Source organism: Brachyistius frenatus, unplaced genomic scaffold (assembly GCF_029030835.1).
Source record: "Brachyistius frenatus isolate BFR_SWC_R1_liver_20210118 unplaced genomic scaffold, ASM2903083v1 Contig_64, whole genome shotgun sequence".
Classification (NCBI taxonomy): Eukaryota; Metazoa; Chordata; class Actinopteri; family Embiotocidae; genus Brachyistius; species Brachyistius frenatus.
The window spans coordinates 547,817-575,224 of NW_027210663.1; the positions used below are offsets into that span (position 1 = coordinate 547,817).

Below are 27,408 nucleotides of genomic sequence, written 5' to 3' on the forward strand. Positions count from 1 at the left end.
CAACTTCAGCTTAATACCTGTTTTTCCCCGTGGCAGGGTTGTGAAACGTACGAAAGACTTGGTACTGGAGGGTTTGCCAGTTTAATCCCTGCTGCAGTTGATAGGTTCTATTCTTATGAATATACATAATGTTCTCCACGACAGGAATCTGGCATAATTATCAAGCATACTCTGTTTTGTTCTGTTTTTTGTAATTTTTCACTGGTATTTTGGTGAATTCTCAAAACGTTTAATGTGCCAGACTGGAAGCAGAGTGCAGTACGTCGTGAGTCAGAGTTGATAAGCGGTGCGGTTAAACTGTGGCGTCAGGGATTACAGGAATTTACAAGAACTTCCTGCAAGCTCAGACCACATCAAAAGTGCAGTGATTACTCATGTCTCATTATGCTTTTAGGAAGTGATAAAGTCAGAATATAATTACGTTATGGTGAAATAGTAGAAATCAGGCATTTACTTCTAAATGCATGAAGCATGGGTGTAAACGGTTGTGATCGAACACAGAACCGTTAGTATGCACCTCGTGAAGAAGAACAAAGTGAGAGTTTTTGCATTTGCAGTGTCCTCGGTTCTTAGATGGGATATGTCAAGGTGCTGGGTTCTATATTCTTACAGGAAACATTGTACTCTGTACATGCCGTAGGTCGGTTCCTGAGATGTATGGAATGTCATACGGATCAAAAACGGCCTCACTCTGGCTCTCATATTAAAGAGGAAAATGCAAATGTCATCCTTGTAAATTTAATGGCTGCCAGCAGGAGAAATTCCTGTACACTTTGGTTTATAACATTAATTTTGCACAAGTTGCCTTTGGTGTCCCAATGGTACATGGCATGTAGTAAACTTACCTCAATTTTAAATGAGTCACAGAGCAATGCATTCTAGCACTAAAATTGTTCTGTGATAAAAAAATGTAATTTAAAGAAGCACATTTCTGTTTTGTTTAAAATCCATTTTACAGTGTTTGGCATTAACGTTACTTGCATTTTCACTGGCTGATGGCCGAGGAGACTTTGTTTTAGACCTCCTCTGCAATACTGGATATTTCTCTTGTCAGACATTTTGTACAGAGGTGGTGGAAGTGTTTTGTTGGCCGCCAGATTTACACATTAAAGAACTTGTAGGAAAATAACATAATAATAAATATTACAAATAAAACTGATAATGGTGACTACTGCAATACAGGAACACTTAAGAAATTGATTTTGAAGGGAACCTTAAATGTAGTTTTCAAGTCACCTTTCCCTCATAACTACTATTTTGAATTATGAAATTTTGATTTTAAATACATCTGAATCACAGTGACATGATCATGCTCTCTCAAATTACACAAATCTGAAAGACTAAAGCCCAGTTCAGACCAAAGATTTGAGGTAATTTGAAACTTGCAACTACTTCCACTTCCACTTTCTGCGAACACCAGCCGTTGTGCAATGCCACTAAGCGTCGTCTCTTGATCTTGTTTGAGTAACTTTTAAGGCTTGTGTCATACAGGACTGTCCGTTTCTCAAACAATTTGATGAGGTGATCCTCTTCTGCTTCCATCCAAACTCCAAAGCTAACAGATTGTAACTGTTACCGGCTGATTTTGCTACGAGCTGATTGGTTGATATTGTCACAGGCGACAACTTCAGCTGGTTTGAGTCTCTAAAGGCTCCAAAGCAGTTCGGAATCTTTGGTATGAACCGGTCATAAAAAAGCATGGCAATTCAATCAAAAAGTTTTTCCTTTTGCTCCAAAGAAAATTTTCAAGGACAGTAACAAAAAGTGACGCCTGTGACACCTTCATCCGTCACCATCTGCCAAATGACTCATTGCACGTTGTAAAGGTCTCTCGAGAATCTCCCACCTCGTAAACCATCTTCACTTCCTGTTCGATGCTCCCTTGTCAGTCTTACTGTCTAACTCCACTTAATCCTCCCTCCTCTCTTCTGTCAGTGCAGTTCAGGCAGTTTGGCCACAGGGCTTTGTGGGGCCTCGGCCATGGGGAGTCGCACAAAAGCAAATTACTTTAGACACGCCTAATCCCTACATGAAAGGACACGGACAAGATGATGGTGATTGTTGAGCCGTTTTAATGTTTGCAATAAAAGGGAATGTGGAGACCCAGTGTACATCTAGCAAGCAGCCCTAATGGTCCTTTTTTATTTCGATTTTATATTTAGACAGTGAACTGAAACTGCGATACAGTGAGTGCTGCAGGAGATGGATTGGGTGGTGGGGGATAATCAGGGCTGCCAGTGGCGTTTATATCACACGGTGTCAAAGAACAATGACGACAGGCAGAGACACTGAGAGCAAATCTGACGGCCAAGAGAGGTTTCTGAGGGCTTTAGCGGGGATAACAATTAATTTCATCCAGGCTGCTTTGTTCTGAGCTCTTTTTCACGCCCAGAAAAATTAGATGAGAGTAGAACAGGGAGGAGGCGAGCCAGTAAAAAGGAGCTTGCTAATTAATAAAGTCAGCTGAGAGCGCCTCTGGAATGGAAGGGCTTTAGGAAATTCCTTTTAAAAATCGACAAATTCAACAACAACAAAAGAAGTTGACGCAAGACAAAAGAGGAAGCACGAGTCGGGGGTTTGCTGAAGTGTTGATTCGCAGTTTTAAATGATGCTGACTTCGTTGTGTGTTTAGATGTTGTGCTGTTTTCGTGGTTCGTATCCAGTTTCTGCAGGCTTGTCTTCAAACACTCTGCGTCGCACGGTAGCAGAATTCACCTCCCTCTCGATCTGTGTCTCTGTGTTCGGGCGTTAATCCATCATTTATCAATTTCTGTAGCACAGAATATTTTTGGTGCCCACATAAACAAGCACCTCCTCTCAGAGAACAAACAAAGCACACAAGATAAACCTTCAGTCCATGACAGCTGTCCAAAAGGTACTATATCGTCACATATTTGTTGTGTAGCTCAGTGGTAATGAATAGAGTGGACAGTGAACAGTTTTTTATTTTTTTCATTTTTCTCTTTGTAGCACTTTGAAGAACAAGAGAAACATCAAAGCACTGCTCTTAGCAAGTGAAAGAATTGTTGAGAGAAAAAAAACTGATGCGCGTACAACCAACACAATGCTGTGACTACCCACATCGTTGTGGCACCACTCCTCTAGACTGCTCTGGACTTTAAGGGGGGGGGGTTAAGATACTCTCTTCTGGAGTTTTGGTTTATTAAGGGTGGCATTAAAGCTTTCAGTAAAACAAATCTGGTGCAGATTAAACAGAGTGCTTAAAAAATAACAGTGCGTCCACTTCCAAACCAAAGTAGAGCAACAACAGGATTTGATGATCGTCGACCTGGGACTCAAACATGAAAAAGATCAAGTTTTACGAAACCTCGCAGCTGGTCATTAAATCTTAAGATGTGCTTAAGTATCATGCACGACGAGACTCACTTTGTAACCATGGTAATACATGTTTACGCTGGAGTGTGAGTGCAGGGATGCTGCCTGAACAATTAGAAAATGAAACCGTGTAAAAAAACAGAGGTGTTTTGTGTCTTGGCAGCTCTTGATGAGGTGAAACGTAATAACCAGATAGCAACTACCTCCTTGTAATATGATGATGAAAAGTTTCCTCCTGGTAATTGTTATGCATAAAAGACAGTTTGAGTTACAGTTTGCTCACAGTCTGTTCTTTATTAATATATTGGTGACTCCAGAGAAGATAAATCAACTCTTAGTGTATGAAACAATGAAGTTCCTCAGGATAAGAGTACAGAGATGTTCCTGCTTGAGGCCCAATGCGTACCTTCTGCCATCTACTGCAGAGCTCAGCATCATACAGTGTGGGAGATAGTTAGGTATTTCTGATTTCTAATTCTGATTCTGTAATTATGTCCTGCGGGCAAAAGGTGACTGCAGTACTGTAGAAGTGAGGTTAAATGCAGGAAGCGTGCACCTCCTGTCTAATGGACTTTTAATTGAACAGGAGTCATTGAGCAGAGAGGACTTTGATGACTAGAGGGAAGTAAAGTCCATGGCCAATGACAGAAAAATCCACACACTCTCAAGCCTCTCTTTTTTTTCAACCTTCCTGTCTGTAGCAAAAAACAATTCATAATAATTACAGCCACAATTGTGTCTCACAAAAACCTCTAATCCCCATTTACTGCCTGCTAGCCTGCATTTCTCTCTATTGCCCTTCACTTCTGCAAGTGACATTCTTAACTGAGATACCAGGGGACTTAAGTAGGCTCTATATTATGGTGACTGTGAGCCTGCCATTGGCCGTCCTTGGGAGGCTTAGGTACGATAACAGCTCATTGGGCTGTGGAGAGAAAAACAATAAAGGCGGACAAGCTGGTGAGATTACTGATGCCCACAAAACAAACAAAAAAGATTTTAAATGTAACTTGTGTCACTCATAAATAGAAAAATGCAATTTGAAGTATCAAAGCAGCTTTTCACCCTTCAGTTCTCCTCCTCCAAGAGGATTGTTATTCAATTACTCCTAATCTCACCTCTATCTCTGTCGTCCCTTTACAGAAGATTTGATTTCTGTTCTGTCAAAATAAATGTTAAACCCAAAACTATATTGAAGCACAGCACGTGCTCTGTTTCCCCGAGTGCCCCCCCGTCTTGTGTTCGTCTGCCTGAGGGAGGGTGATAACCAGAAACGGAGGCTGAAGAAACAGGCTTACCTCATCTCCTGAGCGTCTGATACTGCAGAATAGGATCATAAGGTCTCCGCGGTGCAGGAGCTCTGGCTACAAATTGTTGCTCTTTCCAGTGCTAGAGTTTATCTCCTGGATGAGTGGGGGGCGGAGGGGTTGCGCAGGCAGAGAAATGACAAGGCAAACGATTATCTTTCAGGGAGGAGTGCTCACGGATTGGAAAGTTGCTTTGGTGTTGCCTGCATTGCGCGGGTTATGGGAGGTTAATGTGAAATTTCACAGCAAATAAGAGCAGCCAGCAGGGAAAAAGTCAGACGGAGTGGCCGGGTGCTGCTGGCTGCAGGAGGAGGAGGAGGAGGAGGAGAAAGGGGGAGGTGTGATAGGAATACATCTTAATCTGGCTCTCTGTTTCTGTCAAAGCTTGTTCCGGGTCAAATTATGAGAGCTGGCCAGTGAGCTCAGTCCCATTACTAACAGATGAGTCGATCGCTCATCCTGTTACAGCTCTACAAGGCTTCCCCACTACTGGAGACAGGTACAAATTTAAGGCTGAGCGATGCCCTAAATTGGATCCAGTAACTAGGGCAATGGAACTACAATATCACTTTACGATCTCGACACTGAAATCCACCCTTTACACCACATCTCAACTAGAAGCAATGAGGCTCTGTGAAAATGTCACAGAGGGGCAAGGCTCTGGTAAAAAATATTAAACATAATACTCTGGTAATATTCCTGAAACACAGCTTCTCCACTAGTCGTATATCTGAGCAGGAGCGAAATATACATTACTCTGTTTTGCACATTTGCCATGTCATGGCTGTGTTTCTGCAAAGGAGAGCTGCGATGCAAACCCGCCCCCCTGCTTCCCCCCCTCACTGCCAGATTTGTCATTGTATTTATAGACCTGGCAAGGCTGATTGAGAGAGGCAATAGAGAAAGCTGTGAGAGGGAACAAAGGAGTTGCTGAGGGAAAGCATAAGTGCACGGGGAAGGACTAAAATGATACAGTGGAGGGGGTTATCAATCAAAACACTTGTGCATTTACTCTTACCAATAGAGCAGGAGACCGGGGCTTAAAGTATAGATAGACCAACGCAGCGTGCTCCATCATAAACACTCTCTGTGGTTTCTTTTTTTCTTTTATTAGCTCCGCTGTCAAATGCATGCAGACTACGGTAATGGAAGTGATTGATAACTGTGCATGAAATTAAGCTTTCCAGAACAACAAACACAAGCCTTCATGTCCACAAAGAAATGCGAGCAGATTGTCATTCCTACGCATGAGTAGATGTCAATTTATAGCTGCAGCGTCTTGTAAGAAATTATATAAACAAAGTTGAGCTTCTCAGTAAATTACCTGTATTATATATTCCAACCATTTTAAAATCCAGCACTGTGAAAATACCTGAAGGTGAACTCTGCATTGTCGCCTATCGGGCAGATTTTTAGCTCACTGAGAAAAAAACTGAAGTGTGGGGACCTGGCTCACTAAAGGCGACTTAAAATAGGTCTTAATGATTAATTGTTTTAATATAAAAAGTCTAAAATGGCAAAGTGCAATTTTCACATCCCGAGAGATGCAATTTTAGCTATGACTCGGCATCTTCGCAAGCTGTCGCAAGTGAAAGTTTACCATGTCCGTAGACAATGAATGTGCGAAATAGGCAGAAACGCCTCTCCAAATAAAGGCTAATATTTCTCTGTATCTGCTGAATGCATAAATGGTCAACTATTTTCTTACAAACTTGCTATATTGATTTAAAAGTTGATGTGTGTTAGTGTCTTGTTCACGATCCCAAGGTGACCAAAACATTCTATTATTGTGTGCTTAAAACGTCAGCTGTTGATTTCACTGACTAGCTAATATAGTCTGCAAATAAATGTTAATTAGTTCAAATAAACATGATCATAATATAATCACAATTACTATTATTGATTAAAAATGGCATTTTATTGTTTTCTTCAATAAATTGGAAAACCAAGTAAGTTAGTAAGTTAGCCTCTCCACAATTTTGCTACATTTTTTTTTATCATCTTTACAAGGTTATAAAAAGTTTGTATGAGCTAGTAAATGTCTCTCTGAAGCTAAACCAACAACGTGTGTCACTTTTCACTTCTGTTTGAAGAGAGAGTCGAGTGACAGCACACATTGTATTTGGATTTAAAGTGCAAACTGGCAAACAACTAGCAGTGAGTTTGCAGATTGTGACCTCACCTTCCTCCTCCAAGCGTGTAGGAGAGTCTATGGTGGCTGCCAAACTTGTGAAAAACGCTAAAGTCCCACTCTGGAGCCAGTGCTTTGGTTTGTCCCTTCTGGGCTGTTGTAGAAACATGACAGGGACCCTCTCTCTTTGGAGATATTAAGGATAATGAAAACACAGTAATTCTTAGTTCCAGGTGATCATACAGTAATAACAACATAATTATAAATATTCAGTTTCTTCTAATAGTTTCCCCTCAATCGTTCACACTGAACCTGTAAAGTAGAGTGCATTAAAAGAATACATTGAAATGCTGATAAAAATACATTTTAAAAGCAAGAAGTTCAAATTTAAAGGGGTTGAGCTATGCTGTGAGCTGATGTGACAAGTGTGCCCTGGCTCGTTATAGAGTACGAGACAGATGTGCGAAGTAAAACGCGATACTACTTCCAGAATTCCCCTTTTACTTTACGTTTTTATTTGAGATATGCAAATCATCTACTTTATAACTTCACAAGTAAATAAGATGCCATCTGTTGCGTCATCCTAATTGCTAGTTCTAATTGCTAGTTCCTCTTTTGCCAATTCTCATTGTTTGAAAGGTGAGAAACTCCTAACACATGCCCGCTACACACACACACACACGCACGCACGCACGCACGCACGCACGCACGCACGCACACACACACACACACACACACACACACACACACACAAACCAGTGGCTGTGGAGCATGAGGAGGGTTCTGGTGGGTAAAGAGAGTGGATGATGTAACTTTAGCAACATGCTGGGATCCATCTGCTGTGTGGTTGTCCCCCTGTGGCCTCAGCCTGTGGATGCTGCTGACTCAAGCTGACATCCCAGTTCACAGGGGTATCAGGGCACCGGGCACCAGTAGAGTTCAGATGGCTCACAGCGAGAGTGGAAGAGCAGCTAACGTATTGTCTTTGAACGGACTTGTCTTCAAGGTGGCACCATCATTTTCACTTTAACACCAACACATCAGAATCAGAAGCAGCTTTGTAGGCCTGATATGTTTACACATACAAGGAATTTGACTCCGGTTGTAACTTCTCTCAACGTACAAAAACAAACATAAATAGACTTATAAAACATAAATAGACGTATATACAGTGAACCCTCGCTATAACGCGGTTCACCTTTCACGGTCTCGCTGCTTCACGGATTTGCATCGTGCATTGTGTTCTGCATTCTGATTGGCTAAACAGTCTCTCCGCTTCTTCTCTACCTGTTTGTCAATAACGTTGCGGTTTAATATGTACACGTACGTAAAACAGCTCGCCAAATTAAAAATAATCGATGGTGGCATGTCGGTTTATAAGAATCTTTTTGCCCAGAAGAAAAAAGAGCGACAACAACTACCGATAACTATGTTCTTCTCTTGAAAAACCACACCTGCACCGCCGGCTTTAGAAGAAAGAACCGCTGCAGAGCGGAGTCAGGATGCAGCGGCTCAGTCAGAAGAGCAGTGAAATACACGAGTCACTATTTGTCCTACTGTACTTTGTATTTGTTTTCATAATCATTTTTCATTTCCTCCCGTTCTAATCCAATGACTCGGGTCGCAGTGGGGCGGTGCCGATCTCAGCAATTTGAAGCCTTCAGTTCGTATTGATGATTCAAATTATTATTTTACAGTACAGTAGTTATTTATAAAAAAAAACATTTATACAGTACTTTTATTTGTTAAACAAATGCTTGGGCTTGTAAAAAGGTTTTGTTCTTTGGTTTCAATGTATTATGGAGTATTTCATTGTATAATAATTGTAAAAAAAATAAAGGTTGCTACTTCACGGATTTCACCTATCACGGTCTCTATTTGGAACGTAACCCCCGCGATAAACGAGGGTTCACTGTACACCGAAACAATGGAGCAATTGCACCTCGTACAAATGGTCCAAATGTTATATCTGAAAAATGACTGAGTGACAACGGAAAAGTTCAACAGTGTCATTACTAATGTTTAGATGTGAATGTCTTCATGTTTAGCAACGTACTTCAAAGGCTTAACAGGATTTACTGAAGCTAAATGGGACTCAGATTTGTTTACACTATGTTCATATCAATCTGATATTCTGATGCAGAACAGTACTACAAGTGTTTGATTCTCTTGTAAATTATTCAGCCACAACAGTTACAATAGCCACCTCATTATCCCTACATAATGACTCAGCCTACTGAAAACACGGGGAAGGAAAGGCAGATGTGAGCGAAATGCGTTTGTCAGCTGTTGCATTCGGAGTCCTAATTAGGGCGGGGTGGAAAAGTTTACAAGACGCCGGCTGTTTTTGTATGTGTTAACAGTTGCCATAGGAATCAGCTAAGTGATTCTGACGAGCTGACACTGTTATTTCTAACTTCAAAGTCACAGCATGTCTGTGAAAAAAAAAATCTATTTTTCCTGGTAATGACAGACAACTTTGACAGACTTGGGAACAAAGCTTATCAGCAGAGGAGGGCAACAACATTGTGAATGATAGCGAGCTCAGACCAAGTGAACGCAGGGTTTTCACTTGCTTGGAGTAGTGTACAGTTCGTTTTTATTAATTGGGTCAGTGTAAGTGGCAGCATGAACTAGGATGCCAATCACAGATGTACAAAAGAGGTTACCATGGAGTCCGTGTATGAGAGCAAAAGAAGGAGGCAGAGAGACCAAGATGGATGATGAGGGAGATCACAGTTTATTAAAGACGAAAGGAGGCTGAATAAGAGGTTCAAGGAGGACATTGCACACATTTAAGGCACACTTGTTTTATGTATTATTCTGGTTTGTGATCATATTTAGATTTAGGAGGAACATGGAGAAGCTGATATTGTTCCATATATATACGATTCTGAGATAATCTATGTTTCTGATTGTCTGTCTTTTGTTGATGTGTCTCCTCCACATTCAGCTGCAGTCATTTCTGGACTGAATAGGTTCACACAGCAGATGAAAATTAAGCCAGTTTGGCTTTTGTCTGCTGCATTTACCACTCTGACCAGCCTCCATTTGATCATTCACAATGGATTACGAATGTGGAAATGAGGTGTATCGCATACATTACAAAAGTCAGACTTTAATGCACCTTGTAGATCATAATTAAATCAGTCTTTTGGGGTTTTAGCCAGAATACCTGTGTTGCTCAACAAAAGTCAATGCTGCAGCAGAAAAGATAACTTTCCAGACTTTTAATGTTGCACCGTTATCAGGTCTAGTACTTTGGTTTATGACCAAATACCAAAAAAAATACAGTCCCTTCAGCTAAAAGTTACCATGCTAACAGAAAAACTAAGAGGGTAAACATACCTGGTAATACCAGCACGCCAGCACTAATAACAACCTCACAGAGTTGTTAACATGGCTGTCTTGGTAGCTGAACGCTACGTAACGCTAGCTATTAAAATAGTTGTAAACAAAGCACACAGTGGACAAAGGGTTTACATACCACCGAATCCAAGTTTCCATCAGAGAACAATGTGCAAATGTATAATCTCAGGAATCTAAACATCTGATCAGAACTGGAATGCTCTAGCATCACGCAGTCATAAGACATATTTTTGTTAGTGCTAATGGAGTGCACCATTCACCAGCTCTCCACCTGAAAAGATTATGAATAAGAGCATACTGAGACGTCATGACTACTCTCCCCTTCTTTATAATAGCAAGTTTGGCAGGTTCTTCCAAGGTTACTCGGTCATGAACGTGTCACATCCAAGCAAAAATACATTCCTCTCGACTCTAGAAATGTGCTCCTTTTTATTAGCACAAGCTGTTTCTATGAGGCTATATATACAGCAGCAGTAGTCACTGTATGGTACAGAACAACTAGGCCTGGGAGCTGCAGCTTCACGATCAAATGGGACTCAAATGAAATCTTAGAACGGTGCTATTTTTTGCTTTGCTGGGTTGGTGCACTGAGGAAAAAAAGGGATTCAGGATGTTATCTATTTTGCTTTTGGAGAGAAATATATGGTTGCTTGCAACATGGGAGTACATTGGGATCGTGTTACTGAATATTTCACTTAGTCAAGAAAAACGAGCAGAAGTAAACCATAAGGCTGATTTCTCAACCTGTCCATCTAGTAAACCTTTCCATGTAAACAGTTTGACTTTTCAAACAGGTGCAACTAATCATACTGATGATGCCTGCGTCCCATTTACTACAGCTGTGCCAGTTTCAGGGCATCCGGTTCATGCACAGGCTCACTGGCACTGGAAATGAAGCAGAGCCATCGTTAATGTTATTAGTTACATCTGGGATTACTTCTGCCATGACGAGTCAAATGTCTGCTGTGAGAAATGCTGTGTTCAAATGCAGTCGTATTTACCTTGTACACGAGAAGAGTCCATATAAACGGCCCCGTCGTGTGGTATTCACAATGTCAGAGTTTGTCTTCATAACTTAGATAACAGTCTATGTCTAAGGAAAATGTTGGTCTTCCCAACAGCCTCATCTCTTTCCTCTGTTCCTTTTGTATTTCCTGCATTATGTTACCCCCTGTTAACTTGCTAAATTGTTAGCATCTGTGTCTTCTAGACACCGTCCACATTGCCGTTGCCTAGCAACGTTGTTTTTATGTCTTAACTACCTAAACGCCAGGCATACGGTGCACAGGACTTGCCATGTTGTAACCACGCGCTCCCGAGTTCCATTTGAACACAGCATTGGTTTACACTGTTGCTGTCACACTGGGTCAAAGGTAACACAAAGGTCTTTGACGTGGCACCAGGAGTCCTTAGGGAGGTATAAGAGGGAGTTTCAGGGTCTGGCTCTTGCCTTATTTTTAACATACAGATATGACAGTGGTATTCATTTTTTCATGTAATTTTCAGCAAGAGGGTAATGAAGGATATTTCCCAAACTATTCCCTTGATACATGACTAATCAGCTGTATCATCTAACTGCTCATATTGCTACAAAGCAAAATGCAATTGACCAGCAGTTTTATCACTGGCTAATAATTTTACATTGATCTCATCAGGTGTAAGCTGCTGACGTACTCAGAGGACCTTCCTCAGATCTCTGTGGTCTTCATCTTCGTGAACGAGGCGCTGTCAGTGATCCTGCGCTCCGTCCACAGCGTGGTCAACCACACACCGGCACACCTGCTCAAGGAGATCATTCTGGTGGACGACAACAGCGACAGCGGTAAGACCTTCTACAGCTTTGGTGATGGGATGGAAAACTTGAAAAACAATCACCACTTCTGAAATTACCTGCAAGCACTATTCTTTAGCTGCTGGCCTTTGGTGTGCTCTGCGCTATATTAACCGGCGGTAGAAACAAAGATCTTCCCAGTTACTTCTATCTAATGCTGCAGGTTTGGTTTGGTCACCCTCTTCTGTCTTCCCTTGTGGAATGTGAACCAAACAATCATACACAAATGAGTTAGTGTTTTTTGACTCCATTCAGAGTCGTCAGTGTTTTTTTGTACACATCTTGGTGTATGTGTGTGTTTGTGCTTGTGCGCCACAGCTTTCCGTGTTTGTTTGGATTCATGAGTAACAGTTGAAGGATGTAGAGCCCCTGAATGTGGAAACTTGAGCACCATCAGCTTAAATAATAAAAAAAAAAAGTGGAAAGAGAGGGGATGGGATTTGTCTCGTCCTTTTCCAAACTGCTACGTACGACTGTCTCCATGGCGATGTGGGCAAATCCTTCAGTTGCCTCTACACCGCGACGCCCACAGGAGCTGATGATGCACGGCTGCACGTCCCCCGAAAGCTTTCCTGTTTGGAGAGGGAGGGACAATGAACTAGATTCCTTACCACACTTGGCCCTCTTTCACTTGGCACAGAGTAACAAGCCTGCCTCCCTCAGGCTGACAGAGGAAGAGGGCGCATAAATAACATAGTGAAAGAAGGCAGAGCAGGAGTCACCGCTGGCAAGCCTGCGATCCCCACTGAAGCTCTAACTGCTTCCCATTAACAAGGGAGCCGTGAACAGACAGGAATGGAAGATGACCCCTCCTCTCATTATATCAGTTTTCCTGACATAGATTTTTGAAGAACACCGTTTTCACTCGAAAGGCTGAAATATGTTCTGTGTTCAACTTTATTAGATTTTACCTCCCCTCTGTCCCATAAAATGTTATTGTTGCAAGAATGCATCCGAGACTCTGAAACACCATTTAGACTCAAACAAAAAGTCTGAAGTGGAATCTTCATGAAATTATTTCCGAACTAGTCGTAACTATTTATCTCTTATTGGCTAGACAGCTTAGAGACACTTTAAATAAGTTATAATTAATATGTTGATGTTAACAAAGACTTAGATATGTGTATGTGTAATGTGAAAGGTGCTGCTTGTATCGACTAAACCACATAAAATGTATTTTCAACTCTGAATTTCCCCTCAGCCCTACAGCGTTTTACTGTCTTTCAGCTCATTTTGATTTTCTGCCCTACCGTTTACTATTTTGGTTCACTCTCACTGCTCAGCAAAAGAGCTCTTGTTACCTCCAACCGGCAAAAAAAACATCAATGAAAGCATTTAGAAACACAGAAACGAACACCTGCACGATGAATAAATAAACTGTGCAAGATAAATTTTATTTAATTGCGCCTACATTTCCTGGTTTTATGCCGGTTTTGACAATGAGTAACCACAAAAAATGACATGACTGTCCTGATATTTAAATCATAAAGCTGGCACCCCATTCCCACTAATTAGACCTTAGAAATTCACGTTAATTGTCACAATAACACTCCAGGCATGAAAGCTGTCAAAAAACGTAACAAATTAAAAGTGATGTAAAAGCAGTAAACATTAGTGTGCACTTCATTGACATCGTGGTACATGGCTCTGAGGTGTTTTCACTGCCCATTTGCCTTGTGCATCTTTAATTCGAGTTCAGTTTCAGGTCATTATCACATCCGTCACGTGCTCTTACTGTATGTTTACCAACACTGATGAGCATTTGTGCAGATGTACGAGCTGTTTCTTGGGAACCGCTCTGCTGCGACATTAGACAATTAACATGCAGGCTGGACTGCTTGACCTTATCCGGATGGCTCTGTCTGTCCACGCTCATTTAAACCGTGCCCAGTGAGATGAGTGGAGGTGCAGCCGTGCACACTCCTGGAGTAATGAATCACGCACAGAAAGCATGTTTGCCTTGTCGCCGCGACATATTTCCTTTGCCGGGACAGCCGGTGACATTTATTGGTGGCTGAGAGGTTTATTCACAGCACCGGATCCAGCGGGCTGAACTGAAATTCCTATTCACACTGATGAGCTTTGGCTGGATGTATGAGCCTGGACGACTTCAGTTCATTGTTGTTCATGATGTTAGCAGCAAGGAAAGGCTTAATGAGCCCTACAGGATTCAATTCCAGCAAATACCACCACCAAATTGATAACTTAATGACTCATATAATGAAAACAGGATACAAACTGAGGACCAGTTGAGTACAGCTTGTAATTTTCATTTCAAGTGGAGATAAATTACTTTAAACATTCCATACATTACATCTGATTAAAGCTTCTGAACGGAAAATGTGCTCATTAACACAGAGCAGAAAACGAGTCTGACACGTTAAAAAAAATTAAAACATATACTTTCTATTTACTGTTCAATGATCTTCATTTATTCTTCTTTCTGCTTACTTTTGATGGAGTGGGACTGACTCTTTAGCTGCAAGAAACAATTAATGACTAAGAACTTGTTTTATGCGGCGTGAAAACACCTTGTACGGTTTGGACTTTAGGACAAGCCATGGCTATGATCACCTATTCAACAAAAGAAGAAGAAAAGGAACCTAAATAGAATTAAAAATTAGCTGCTGTAGCACATGGAGAGTAGGAGATAAAGTATGTGATTGTGAATTGGTCCAAAGAAGAAATCAAAACTTGAAATAATGCATAAAAATGCCAAATTTATAACTTATTTTGTGAGAGGACAATATGTGCTAGTAGTAATGCCATAATAATAATAATAATAATAATAATAATATTATCGGCTATTTACCAAATTGACAACAGGCTGACGTCAGATGCACGCCTGTCTACAAACCAATCAGTGTCAAGTAAAAGGGAGACATAGCCCACATACATGTTGAGTGATGATGATGACAGAGGTACGTCACGCAAAATATTTTTGTGTCCTCACAAAAGTGCAATGTCAAAACCAAAAATACCCGGTCAAATGTCAACAATGTAACAAAAACATGAACCGTGCATGTTAGTATATCACCTTGTAAAATTTCACATACAACATTTAGTCACTGCTTGCAGTCAGAAATCAGTGTGTATTTCTATGTACAGAGCAAGGAATTTGATCACTTAACATTAGTATTATTAATGGGTTGAAAGTGAAGAGGATGTGCCTTGAAAAGACAACAAGCAGAGAAAAAGAAGTTAATTCAGGTTAGAGAGTGTATCCCTGAGGGTTGTGTTCATAACTAATCTGTCAGTTATTCAGTCCAAATCAAACATAACGTTGACGGAGTAGAATTTTAACGAAAGCAGATCTACTGATGTTAACAGCAGGTCAAAGGTGGAGGAGTAAAAAAACGTGAACCAAATTACTATCGTGCTGCTTCCAATGAAAGCAGGAGCGGTGGATAACCTCCATATTGCTGACATGCCGTTGCACGCATTATTTCTGCAATGCACAGGCCTGCTGCCAAAGTGTTTCCCACTCACAGCGAAGAGCTGCTTTGTACTGTAACGCAGCATTTCAGTGGTATTCCTGAGTAGCTTAATGCCAGGATGACAAGGATCAGTTTAGTGTTGTCTAAAAAAATTTTTTTTTTTTTTTTAAATTAATCATCACATTACTTGTGGTGAGACAGTTTGGTTTCTTCACTCGTCTGCTTGTGATCAATGAAAGCGATCAATTTCCAACCTGTTTCCAGACCAGTGTGTCTGAGACGAGTCTATAAATCCACCATCAGAAGAATGTGGCCTGTGGTTTGTGTTGCAGAAGTGAATCTCTTTCCTGTGAAGGTGATCATTTTACAACACCAGACAAAAACACAACTGGCGCTTAATCTTACAGGATCAGAATCACAAGAATTCACAAGAATGCAGGTTCATTTAAATAAAGGTACGCTGCTGCTTAGTGAGCACCTGGGAGGCGGCATGTGGGAGGCTTTGCAGCATGTAAGTGAATTTCACGGCTTTACCTCAGTTTGAATAATCAAAAGCGTGTTCATTACCTCTACCATCTATCCTTAACACATCAGCTTCCATAATCTCCCATGTGGCTGGAGGAGTTGATGGTGCTCCTTGTTCAGTCTAGTATGTAACCATTTAAATTCACAGCATGATGGATACTTATTAATCCTCTGCTGTCAGTCCTTTAAAATGTATTCCCTACTCCATAACTCTTCTCACATGGATGCCGTCCAATGTTTTTTATTTGCTGGAGGATCAGGGGAAGTCCCATAACTTTTCTCCTTCCCAGCAAAGCCCAGTAATTATTACCCTCTAATAGCTTTTATTGTATCGTAGCTGCAGGATAGGCTGATGATGAAGGAGCACACCGTGCACCGGTTCAAAACCTGCAATGAGTGCAAACAGAAACGAAGCTACAAAAGTGGCTGCTTCTTCAAAGCACCACACTGTACAGCGTGTAACAGGGATGGATCCTAATGGGAATACAGTAAAGATGAACCTTGTTATTCATAAATTATTTTACGTGACATTAGTGTTTAATGCACACAAACCTGCTCATTTGTAACCCACCACTTTGTAGGTTTTTAGAGCAAAGCATTCAAAGGAGATGAAAGAGGAAAAGTCTAACTCTGATGAGTCCGTCTCCCTCAGGATGGAGCACTAACTACCTTTTCAGAGATGTGTTGTCTTTTAAACTTTCGTGACTTTTTTCTCTTTTTTTCTTGTATTTTTGATGTTTTACTTTCAAACCGACATCATCTCAATTTCTGAGCTTGAAATGCTCTAACGTCCTCTTTTCATATTAGACAGTAGAAGAAGTAGTCAAATCATTTACTGACTAAAAGTACAGAAGAATTGTATTCATATTATTCTATTGTATTTGATACGTTGTTATTATTTGCTTTATTTTTAGATATTGATGCATCGTACATGTAGCATTTAACTGTTGTGGCAGGTGGAGCTACTTTTTTATGCAGTTCAATAGTTTACTCCATTAATTGCCAACCTAGGTGCAAGTGTAACCAACCTCCACCAACCCACTCCATCGGAGGATAAATGTGGAGACAATGGCAGAAAATAAAATAAAATAAAACAGAAAACAAAGTTCTTCCTTGAAGTTCTTTACTTATTTGTAAAATAATGTCACCTCTTTGAGCCTCAAGTAGTTGTTTAAATGAAACTGTCTGAGAAGTTTGTAGGGGAAGTCACTCTTTGGAGGTGCTAGACGTCTGACATAAAAAATGACAAGTGGCTCCAACTAGAAACTGTTTTATTTTGTGTGTGTGTGTGTGTGTGAGAGAGAAAGAGAGATGAGTCATAGGCCAAAAAGCTTATGGAACTAGTGTTATACAATGCATTGTATTTCGTACGCTTTAAAACGAGCATCTTTTTTTTTTAATGTAAAATCATATTCTGCAAAACAAATCATAACTCTGAATTCCCCAAAATGCGGTGGGGTAATCACTGAAACTAAAAATACCTCCAGCTGCAAGCAGCATGTCTTCTAAAGCGTGAAGGGAAAATACAGACCTGAGGAAAACATTCAAAATCCACGCAGAACACTGCAGTCGGGTCGCCAGCAGATTCAGACCCACTGCTAACCTCTGAGCCACCCTGCTGCCCATTTGTTAAACATGAGAGTAGCACAGAAATAGAAAATATCACATCCACAGGGAGAAATAGAAAGAAAAAACGTTCCAATGACTCAGTGGTTGCTTTAATTTAGTGCCAAATAGTAACACCTGTTTGCTTCAAGGGTCAGTGCTTCTGAATTCCCTTCTCTACCTGCAGCAGTCACCACCATATACAGTGTGTTCAGACCTTCAGCTCCAAAAAAAACAAAAACAGACTCCCGACATTCCTTCCACTCACTGCGTCTACTCTGTCACACAGACGGGGGGATTACACTTCCATATTTTTTTTTTATACTTTCACTGGCTGATTAATGTTGCCAGCCAAAGTCAGAAGCTAGGTGTGGATGCTGTTCAGAGCCGGTGTGCCACAGGCGTCCTTATTAATCTCTTCCTCGGAAAGTGGAGCGCTCAGCAGTAACCTAGAGGAGAAGCTCAAACAGCCATCTATCCTCCAATGAAACACAGGCAGCAATTTGTGCAACTGGCTGTTTACCCGGCAAACTTTGTTTCTCGTCATGACAGCCAAGCTCATCTGCGAGAGAAGGAGGGAAGATGTTGTAATCCAGCTGGAATAAAGACATCAGCAGAGCATTAGACAGGGAGACTGTAGAGCATCCTGGATAGTAACCTTGAAACTTGTCTCATTTAGACGAATGAAATAAACACCGTCTTTATTGTCAGTCTTTATAGCGCCACATCACAACACAGGTTACTAATATCGAGAGAAGGAGGAAACCTCCGACAGAACCAGGCTCAGAGGGCGGCCATCTGCCTCGACTGGTTCGGGTGACGGGAAGAGCAGGGAGGGAATAGGACAGCATAGGGACCCAGGACATGAACCTTGATGGGAACACTTTACAGTAAGGGTACATGAATTATCATTAATACGTCATGAATCGCCAGGAGGTAACATGAGTTCAAAATCTTTCTATCATGATCTCATGCATGAACAACACATTAATTAAAGCATTAACTAAGGTGAGAACATCATCAATGATTAGAATTTATTAAACATGATCACGATGAATTCTTTGCAATGATTCATTCCTGCATGAGATGATGAATAAAAGACTTCTTGATGATTTCATGAGGTATTAATGCATGAAGTAATTAAGGAATTCATGCATGAAGCCTTGATAATTCACTCACCCTGAAGTGAAGTGTTGCCACATCGTTTATGTGTAAAATATACATCCAAGGTATCAAATATCAAAACCTTTAATCTTCCTCTCGCCTCAGTTTGGTATCCTGTTCCTAAATCAATAGTCGGTTTCTAAACAAAACAGATTTCTCACCTTATTTTTTTCCTCACTTTGTCATTTGGGTGTCATCTAAAGGAGGTTTCTTCCTACTCTGCTCTCTTCCAGTGGAGCTGAAGTTCAACCTGGACCAGTATGTGAACAAACGCTACCCAGGGCTGGTGAAGATCGTGAGGAACAGCAAGCGGGAGGGCCTGATCCGAGCCAGAATACACGGCTGGAATGCGGCCACAGCCCCCGTCGTCGGGTTCTTTGATGCCCACGTCGAGTTCAACACGGGCTGGTAAGGAAAGGTCATGTTCAACACGACAAGGTCTGAGCTGTTTCTCTGTCCTCTCTCACCTTTGCCTTTGTACTTTGCTTTTTTATGTTTTTATTACGGCGGGATGTCGTGTTGGATTATTATCATTTAAATGTGCAGTTTGGTCTGATCTTAGCATTTCGATACGACACCAGGCCAGGTTCAAACTGAGACAGCACTTTTCAGCAGAATGACCCTTATCATTAGTAAGAGTCTCTTGCATTTCCTTTTAGGTTGTGAGTAATGGGCTTTACTTAGAACTGACTACAAAGACATCCCAATTAAAATGCCCGTACATGCACACGCACGCACACACACACACACACACACATGCACGTACGTACGTACGCACGCACGCACGCACGCACACACACACACACACACACACACATGACAAGTGAGCGAGCCAGACGCTGTGAAAAGCGAGAGTGAGTGTAATTAAAGCGGCAGCTCGAATGTTGAGCGTTTCGACATTATTTTACTTGCGGTCTCTGGGCTCATTTTGCGGTATGAAATTACTTCTGGGGGTCTCAGTCCAATGTCTGCCTGCTGCTTAAGTTTACCAGCAAACAAGTCACTCGAATAGATGTAATTGGCACCTTATTTGAGACTGTCATGTTGTAAGCGTTTGAAGATGAAGTGTGGCTTTTGTTCCCTGGGAAGCCGTCTGGGCGGCTGGAGGAGGACGAGGAGGGATGTAGGAGGGTTGGTTAAAGCTTTAAAGTGTCTCTGTATGCGGTTCAGCCTTTCTCGCTATAGAGATGTGATGAATGTAAACAAATATGAATTCATTATTTGGATAACCTGATTGACTCAACTTGCCACTTTCTGTTAGGGTTGTAACCCGAATGGGAACGCACGAAGGTCACATGCAATCCTCGACAATCAACACAACTCCCTCATTAGTGTGGTGACAAGTTGTCCAATCTGTGTTGAGGATACACTTTCAGAAAACCACAGCACTCCTTATATAACTCAGATCTTGGCTCTTAATCATCAGTTTGAGGCGTTTTGCTCGGTATCCAAGTATTCCAGCTTGTCGTTGCCTCCACTGTGTGAACAGGAACCGCTAGCAGCCAAAGCAACATTTTCCAAAATGTAATCAAAAGGTGAAAAACAGGATGTGTAGATTGGTACCTATAGGTTCATCCAGAGTTTCATCAGACTTCAGGATAAACACCGACTTATAGGTTTTATTTTTTACTTCCCGCTCCAATTCTGCCAACAGACTTTTGATTTGACAGAAGACAGGAAGTGATGAACAGTCTCAAATAGGCATTTTTCATCAACACCTTGACTTTACTTTCATGTACTGTTTCCATAATCTCCTTTTAAAATGATGCAATATGTCCCAATGAGGTATTATGGCCCCCCATTTAATTTGTTGATTACTATATAAATTTGTTTTTATAGGTTGCATACACAACCTCCACTGTAGTATATTACAGTGTAATTCTTCCCCACATAAACTGTTACACTGCTTTTATTTAAGCTCTTTTTTTCCTTTATGACAGTAATCTTCATATAGAAATCAGGATTTACTATTTCATTAATTCACACAGATGTAGATATGAAGTGAAAGAGGAAAACAATCTAACAATGAAAATGAAGCAGACTTGATGATTTCTAACCATTTTCAGTGGCCTTAAATACAGTTGTACAAATACCAAAAGAATAGAAATATTTTCATGAAGAATTCCTACAAAATGCTGCTGTGCTCACAGATCAAGTTTCACAAATTGCAAACATGAAAACAAGATCCTGATTCAAGGGTTTTAATTTTATTAGCTGGTGTATTATACAGTAGTAGACAATATTCACTATTCTCCTTTGGCTCATTAAGACAAAAATGAAAGCACCAAAGGTCACAGACAACATGACCTTGACATGAAAAAAGCATAAACGTACTACCACGGGCCAAGAGATGATTTGATGAGCCCTGATTCACGGCATGAATGGGAGCAGCTCCCGAGGTTGTGCGAGACAGGTCACCCACCCAACAAGCAGCACTCAGGAAGAAAGCTGCATCATTGCCTATAGGTGCATTACTGATGATAATTGATACCCTGGTGGTTTCCTCATCTGTTTCCCTATCTGTTCTTACTCAGAAATAGACGTACCCTTCAAGCCCCCACACAACCCACTCACCTCCGAATACGCTTCTTCCTCGTCAGCTATCGCGCTCTCTCACCACCACACTCCCTCCCCCCTGCATGTCGAGGCTGTGTCGGCATATTTCCTTTGAGTTAGCTCACCTGCTACACACCTCTCTTACCCCCCATCTTCCCTCCATATCACCTCCATCATCCTTTGACAACCTGCAGACATCCATTTTTTTTGTTTGTTTGTTTTGCTTCTTCTTCAGATTTGCTCTTGCATGGGGTTTTATTTACAGGAGTCGATGAAAAGTAGAGCAGAATCCCTGTGATTTTTCTGCAAGGGTAGAGGGATATAGCGATGGAGGAGATGACAGGCGTCTTGAAGAAGTTCGTGCTCGTGTTGCTTAGATTACATTGTGTGTGTGTGTGTGCGCATGCATTTATTATCTACTGTATGCCTGCGAACGTTCTGCACTCCTTTATTCAGATAGATTCACTCGTGATATCGACACTTTCTATTTGTTTGAATAGAAAAAAGCCTATTTATCATCATATGATTATTCACCATTGCATATACAGTGATAAGTGAGATGGATGGTTCCTGTGGATGTTGTGGTGAGTCTCCCTCAATGACCTTGTGCAGACTGCCTGTGCATACTGAGCCAGAGACAATGCTGCCAGCTCTCAGCTGCAGCGCTGTGATTCATTGGCATGGTGTTACCCCTGGGGTGCGGTACATTTACAGCTGAAACATACTGCTAGTTCACATTATTGTTAAAGCAAACATAATTGTATCATACTGTATAGTTCACTTGATGGCTTCCCATTCCCTCACACCAAGAGCAGTTTTCAACCGGAGCAGCGATGGAGTCTGCTTTAATATGACGATATGAAATCGTTGCCTGTTGTTAATGTGGTATTGCATCAGCTGAATGTTTACAGTCCATCTCCTCCAACACTTTATAACCATCCATTCCGAAGACAACGGTTGTCCATTGTGCTCCGAAGAGGACCCATTTCCCTCTGCATACGCTGTAAATAAACAGGATTGATAGCAGGAAATGGGAACGTGTTGTAATTAGGACCTGCTGTATGCCACACACCAGCCATGCGGCTGCAGAGAGGAGGCGCGGGGAAATTGATATTTATTTGTTTTTTTTAAGCCCCTGCACAGTTGCAATCTCAGGTTATTAACGATTAATGATTAGCAGTGTAGCAGCTGCTCCATGCTGAGTGTGTGCTGGAGATAAGATTGTCATTGCAGGGAGTTTGTAATGAAATACATGCCTCAGAAGGCAACACTTTGATGAATGTTGAACGCTCCGCTGCTATGTGACCTGGTGAGTGTTTCTAAGAACAAGACAAACTGGTGGAATTCATAAAAGAAAGACAGGAATAAAAATTATCCTCCGCCTCCGGTAATTATAAAATATGTAATATTTGTCACATTTATATTTGATATTGCCTCTTTTGTTAATATCACGAAGCTCTGTCTGCTTATTATGCCATGCGGGTGCAGTGGTATTAGATTAAATTCAGTGGTACATAAATTCCAGAGTTCTCAAAGGCTAAGGAATTATTTTTTATTTTTTCAAAAGTAAGTCATGTTTTCTTCCCGTTCACAGTGTCTGGCAGTGGCTCAGTGTTTATATCTGTCTGGATATGAGAAAAGAGGCTGCAGCCATACTGAGTGCTTCACAGAGCACCGATCCAGGCAGACCTCCAAAATCACAGAAAAGACAGGGATTTATGCCGCCTTTACGTTTGTATCATATCAGCCACATCCTCAGCAAATGCCTTTAGAAGTAGTGTGGAATCTAACAGTGCACCTTTACAAACCTTTTCCAGGTCATGTTTCTCCATCCCGCTATCTACTTCAGAAAAAGCCCAGACGCCATAATGAAATGAAATTCTGTGTGCCTACTTTTACCTGTACTTAAATTTTGCACCTTTCATGGGAGGCTGGAGACTCGCCAATATTAATGTGTGCTCTACATGTACATGTCTGAGCTGCTCTGTGGAAAAAGCCAGGCGGAAGGACTGTGGACGGCCACACAGTTACAGATTTAATGTGCTTAAATACGGCCCGAGGCTCTGCAGGATTAGAGTCTGCATCGTGCACACACAGCAAACACAAATTAACACGGTCAGACTTTATTTTAACACTTTCATATTGTCTAAATGGATCCACACTGCAATGTAAGTTTAACTCTTTTTAAAGTGTTGGTGGTGGTGATTGACTTAGAATCCACAAAACAGTGTCAGCTGTTCTCAGCACTGGTGTGCATTGTTGAATGAAATCTATTATTAAATACTGTTTTATACAACTTTCTTACAAAAAAAGGCCTGTCATATATAATGACGACATTTAACACAACAAGCTTTTATTATTTGTTTATGGAATTAAATGATTGGTAATCCTCATCATCATAAATTAACAAGAATAAAAGTAAATAATGTGTTGGCAAGTAGATTTTTGTAGAAATCAGAGAGCTCTGCAATACGTATTGATGTTAAATAACGGGCAGCATAGATGAACTTAACTGTTCAGGCGCCTCATTTATAAAACAATGTGTGTAGGATCCATACTAAATGTTGAAAAAAGCCCCAAAAAAACCAATAACAAATCCAGATCAATAAAACCGTGCGATTTTTGTGTGCAAAGTGGCGTATGCACCTTTTAGCCCCAGTTTTGTGCGTACGCAACGGTTACAAGTAAGGCCCCTGAAGTGCAGTGGTTATTATTCGTTTTTGCAACACTTTTTTTTTTTCATCAATCAATCAAAACTTTAATTATATAGCACTTTTCATGGACTCTGGGTGCAGTTCGAAGTGCTGAACACATGATTGACAGGCCAATAATGAGACAGACAGTTAAAATTTAAATAATTTAAGAACTATTTAACAATTTTTGTTTGGCAGTTAACAGATTTCATTCAAATCCAAGTTAAATGAGTCTTTTGAAGGTTCCCCCAAACGCCGACTATCTAACTAAATTTCCTTTGGCTTTTTTGAACTTCTTCTCTGTTAAATTGTTCAAGACATTTATGACAATGCACTGAAATGACATTTTCCCTGCACGGGTACGTCACATGTTCTGCTGCATTAAGTCCAATGGAGAATTAAAGAAGATCTTATTTTAGGCAGTGAGGGCCCTGCCGCTCTTGGGGAATAATTCTGAGCACAGTTAGATCCCATTATCTGATAATTCACTGCTTGAAAATCATTCCCAATTGGAGATCCATTAATCTGGAAAATTTTAATAAAAAATGCATCTCTCAAAGGGGAGAGCAGCAGGGCTTTTATGTCAGTGCTGGGCAAAGGTAGGACAGATAGTAAGACATCCGCTGAGGTCACTATTAAATCAGCAGATATAAATTAAGATTTTCCTGTGATATTTATCCCAGCCTCTGACACACCATTCTGTCTCTTTAATTCTCCAAAATGTGCATGCAGCCTGATATGAAGCGCCACAGAGGTATCAGCTATTATGAACGACAGTGAGCCACAAGGAGTTAATAAATGAAAAGGGCCTTTTGCTTTAGTATGAATACAAGGAATGACATGGTAGAGTAAACGGCGATGGAGGTTGTCAACATGTATTCACAATATTGGATGAGTCATCACTGGAAGGAGGGGAAATCCTATTGTTTGTATGGAACTGAGTGTCATTTGGTCCGATGTGGATGAATAACCCTCTGTGTTATGCAGATGAAATGGCAGATACAGGAAGTGGGATGGCACAGGCTCATCTGTCAAAACCAGATGTGTCCTCATTTCCAGAGCGTCTCTTATCTTATCAGCCTCGCGGATTCCGGAGGTACAGAAGCTGCCGGCTGGGTTCGGACTTTTTAAAGTGCTCAAGGACACGGGGAGATGAATGGAAAAGGCTCTGATGACAGAGAGATCTGCTCTGTTCGGGAACGTAGAGGAAGATTCAGAAGCAGCAACACCTTTGCTAACTATGTCAAACTAACCAGGCCTCTCACAATACTGACTTAGTGCTTCTACCAACCCTTGTTAGATGAATAAATGATGACTTTTACTAAGTGCTACTCATATTTTACCCCAAACAGTTCACTGTGGATAAATTCCCTCTGTACTTTCTGTCCCCTACCTTCATGCGATAAGCAGTCATTTTGCTTTCCGAAGATAAATAGGTCTCACTTTTTGAAGAGAGGCAGACGGGATTCATGGCGAAGACAGAGAAAAGAGAGTCAGTGGGTGGGGGAGCTAGAGAGGAAGTTGGAGTGTGAGATACATTTATCACGTTATAATTGGAGCCTCTTTTTAAAATTTCGAAGTCTATCGTGTGAAGAGCTGAGCGCATGAGGAGTTGCTTTGAAGATTTGTTGGAGATCATCTCTCAGCATGAGAAGATTATAAAAAATAGCTGGCACCAGAAGCACTTGAGTGTCGCTCTGCATCACAAGGAGCTCAAGACCATGATGCCGTTGGCAAGGACTTTGAATAGTTGAGGGAAGTTACGATACAGTATGACGCATTGATAAAAAACCATCCCAGTGACCGAGAGACGCAGGCGTCAAAATTCAACAATCATCTTGAATGGCATCACATTTCCTACAGCGGTAAGTGTAGTCTCTGAAGACCTTTTAACAAAACCGCTGTTACTGTACAGAATGAAGAGAACTTTAAAAATTGGAGAAAAACTGGGTTGATACTTTTACTTTGGATAATGTAAAATCTTGCTGGAGAGTTTTGGTCTGTGAAGGCATCTTCATCATTAATGATTACACCCATACATTTTGGGTAATAACTCATGTTCTTTATAGTTAGATAAGATGATTGACAGGCTAACACACTCATGTCTTTGTGTTAAGTATGTGGCTTTAACCTGGAGACAATATGCTTCGCTTAACACAAAGAGAGGGATCAAGTTTAAACTGCTAGGCTTGCTTTGTCCAACGTTATAAGTAAGTGAAGTTTATTCGTAAAGCATCTTTTACATGAAAGGGTCAAAAGGTGCTTCTAAAATGTTTAAAAAAAAACAACTAAATAATACAACAAACGAATGATGTACAAGCAACACAAGTTTAGACACATAACAAGACAAACAAGTAAGATGCTACCCAAAGGTCTGAATAGGAATGTCTGAATAAATATTCCAAAGAGATAATGCAAACTCATCCCAAATGTTTTGGTGCGACCACCCAGAAGGCCCAGTCTTCATGCAACTTAAAACGAGTGTGAGGCACCACCAGCGATATGTGCTCTGAAAACCTGAGAGACCGACTAGAAGAGTAGGTCTGTAAAAGCTCTGCGATATACTAGTCTCCAGGTCGGAAAAGTGGAGCCAATGTGGAAGTACCTTAAAGTGCAATACCACAGAGGTCCACTAGGGTCTGGCTCCAAGAAACCTCTGGCTCCAGTAGACTCCCATTCAAAAAGCATCAACTTCTCTCATGAAATACATTTTTCTACAAGTCCTTTTGGTGTCATTATCTAAGTTCTGCTGAGTTCTGTTGGTCCTTCTGAAAATAATTCCATAATTAATTAGATATTAGGCCTCAAAGAGAGGCATCTTTGGGGGGCGTGCTAGTTTGATTGACCTGCCTGGGGTGGAGTGACTAACTCGTATAGGTGGTTGGGTCTTGTGTCCCTGGGTTAGATTCACCCATCACTCCTACCCAGCTCATCCAAGTATAGTCACTTCTGGCTCCAAAATGCCAGACAGGCTTCGAAACAGCAGTTTTCGAAACAATGTGTGGGTAGCTGCCTGATTAAACAAGACAAAAATACATTTAAAAACTGATTCTAAAACTGACAGGAAGCTAATGAAGATATTTTAACATTGGAGGAAGTAAGTAAGGAGAGTGCGTCTTAGAATGAATTAAAAGACATACAATAGTGTTTTAGAAAAATCAGCCTTCAGGCATTTGTATGATTTAAAGCATTCCTTCATGTTTGTTTTAATCTTCCTAAAATCAGGTAAAAATGACAAGTTGTGGGTTCACAGTTTAGTGCGTCCAGTGACATCCTGGACTCTCACTTACAGCATGTAATATGCCATAAAAGCACTTTGTTGTAACTTAGTTGTAACTGACCCATTAAGGGCGACCCTTAGCCTGAAGATGTTTTGTGAATATGTGTTCTCCTTTTAATGTGTGACGGCCAAAGGAGCCCTGGAGCAAAAGCCATGAGACAAACATGGTGCGGA

General features: G+C 41.0%; 1 protein-coding gene across 1 annotated transcript in view; it reads left to right on the forward strand.

Annotated features, from left to right (window-relative positions):
* galnt9 (polypeptide N-acetylgalactosaminyltransferase 9) overlaps window positions 1-27,408 on the forward strand; it is a 79,753-nt gene that overhangs the window by 13,079 nt on the left and 39,266 nt on the right. The window contains exons 3-4 of the mRNA XM_069706613.1: window positions 11,799-11,965; window positions 18,939-19,113. Of these exons, the coding sequence (XP_069562714.1) occupies window positions 11,799-11,965; window positions 18,939-19,113 (342 nt within the window). The remainder of the gene's footprint in view (window positions 1-11,798; window positions 11,966-18,938; window positions 19,114-27,408) is intronic.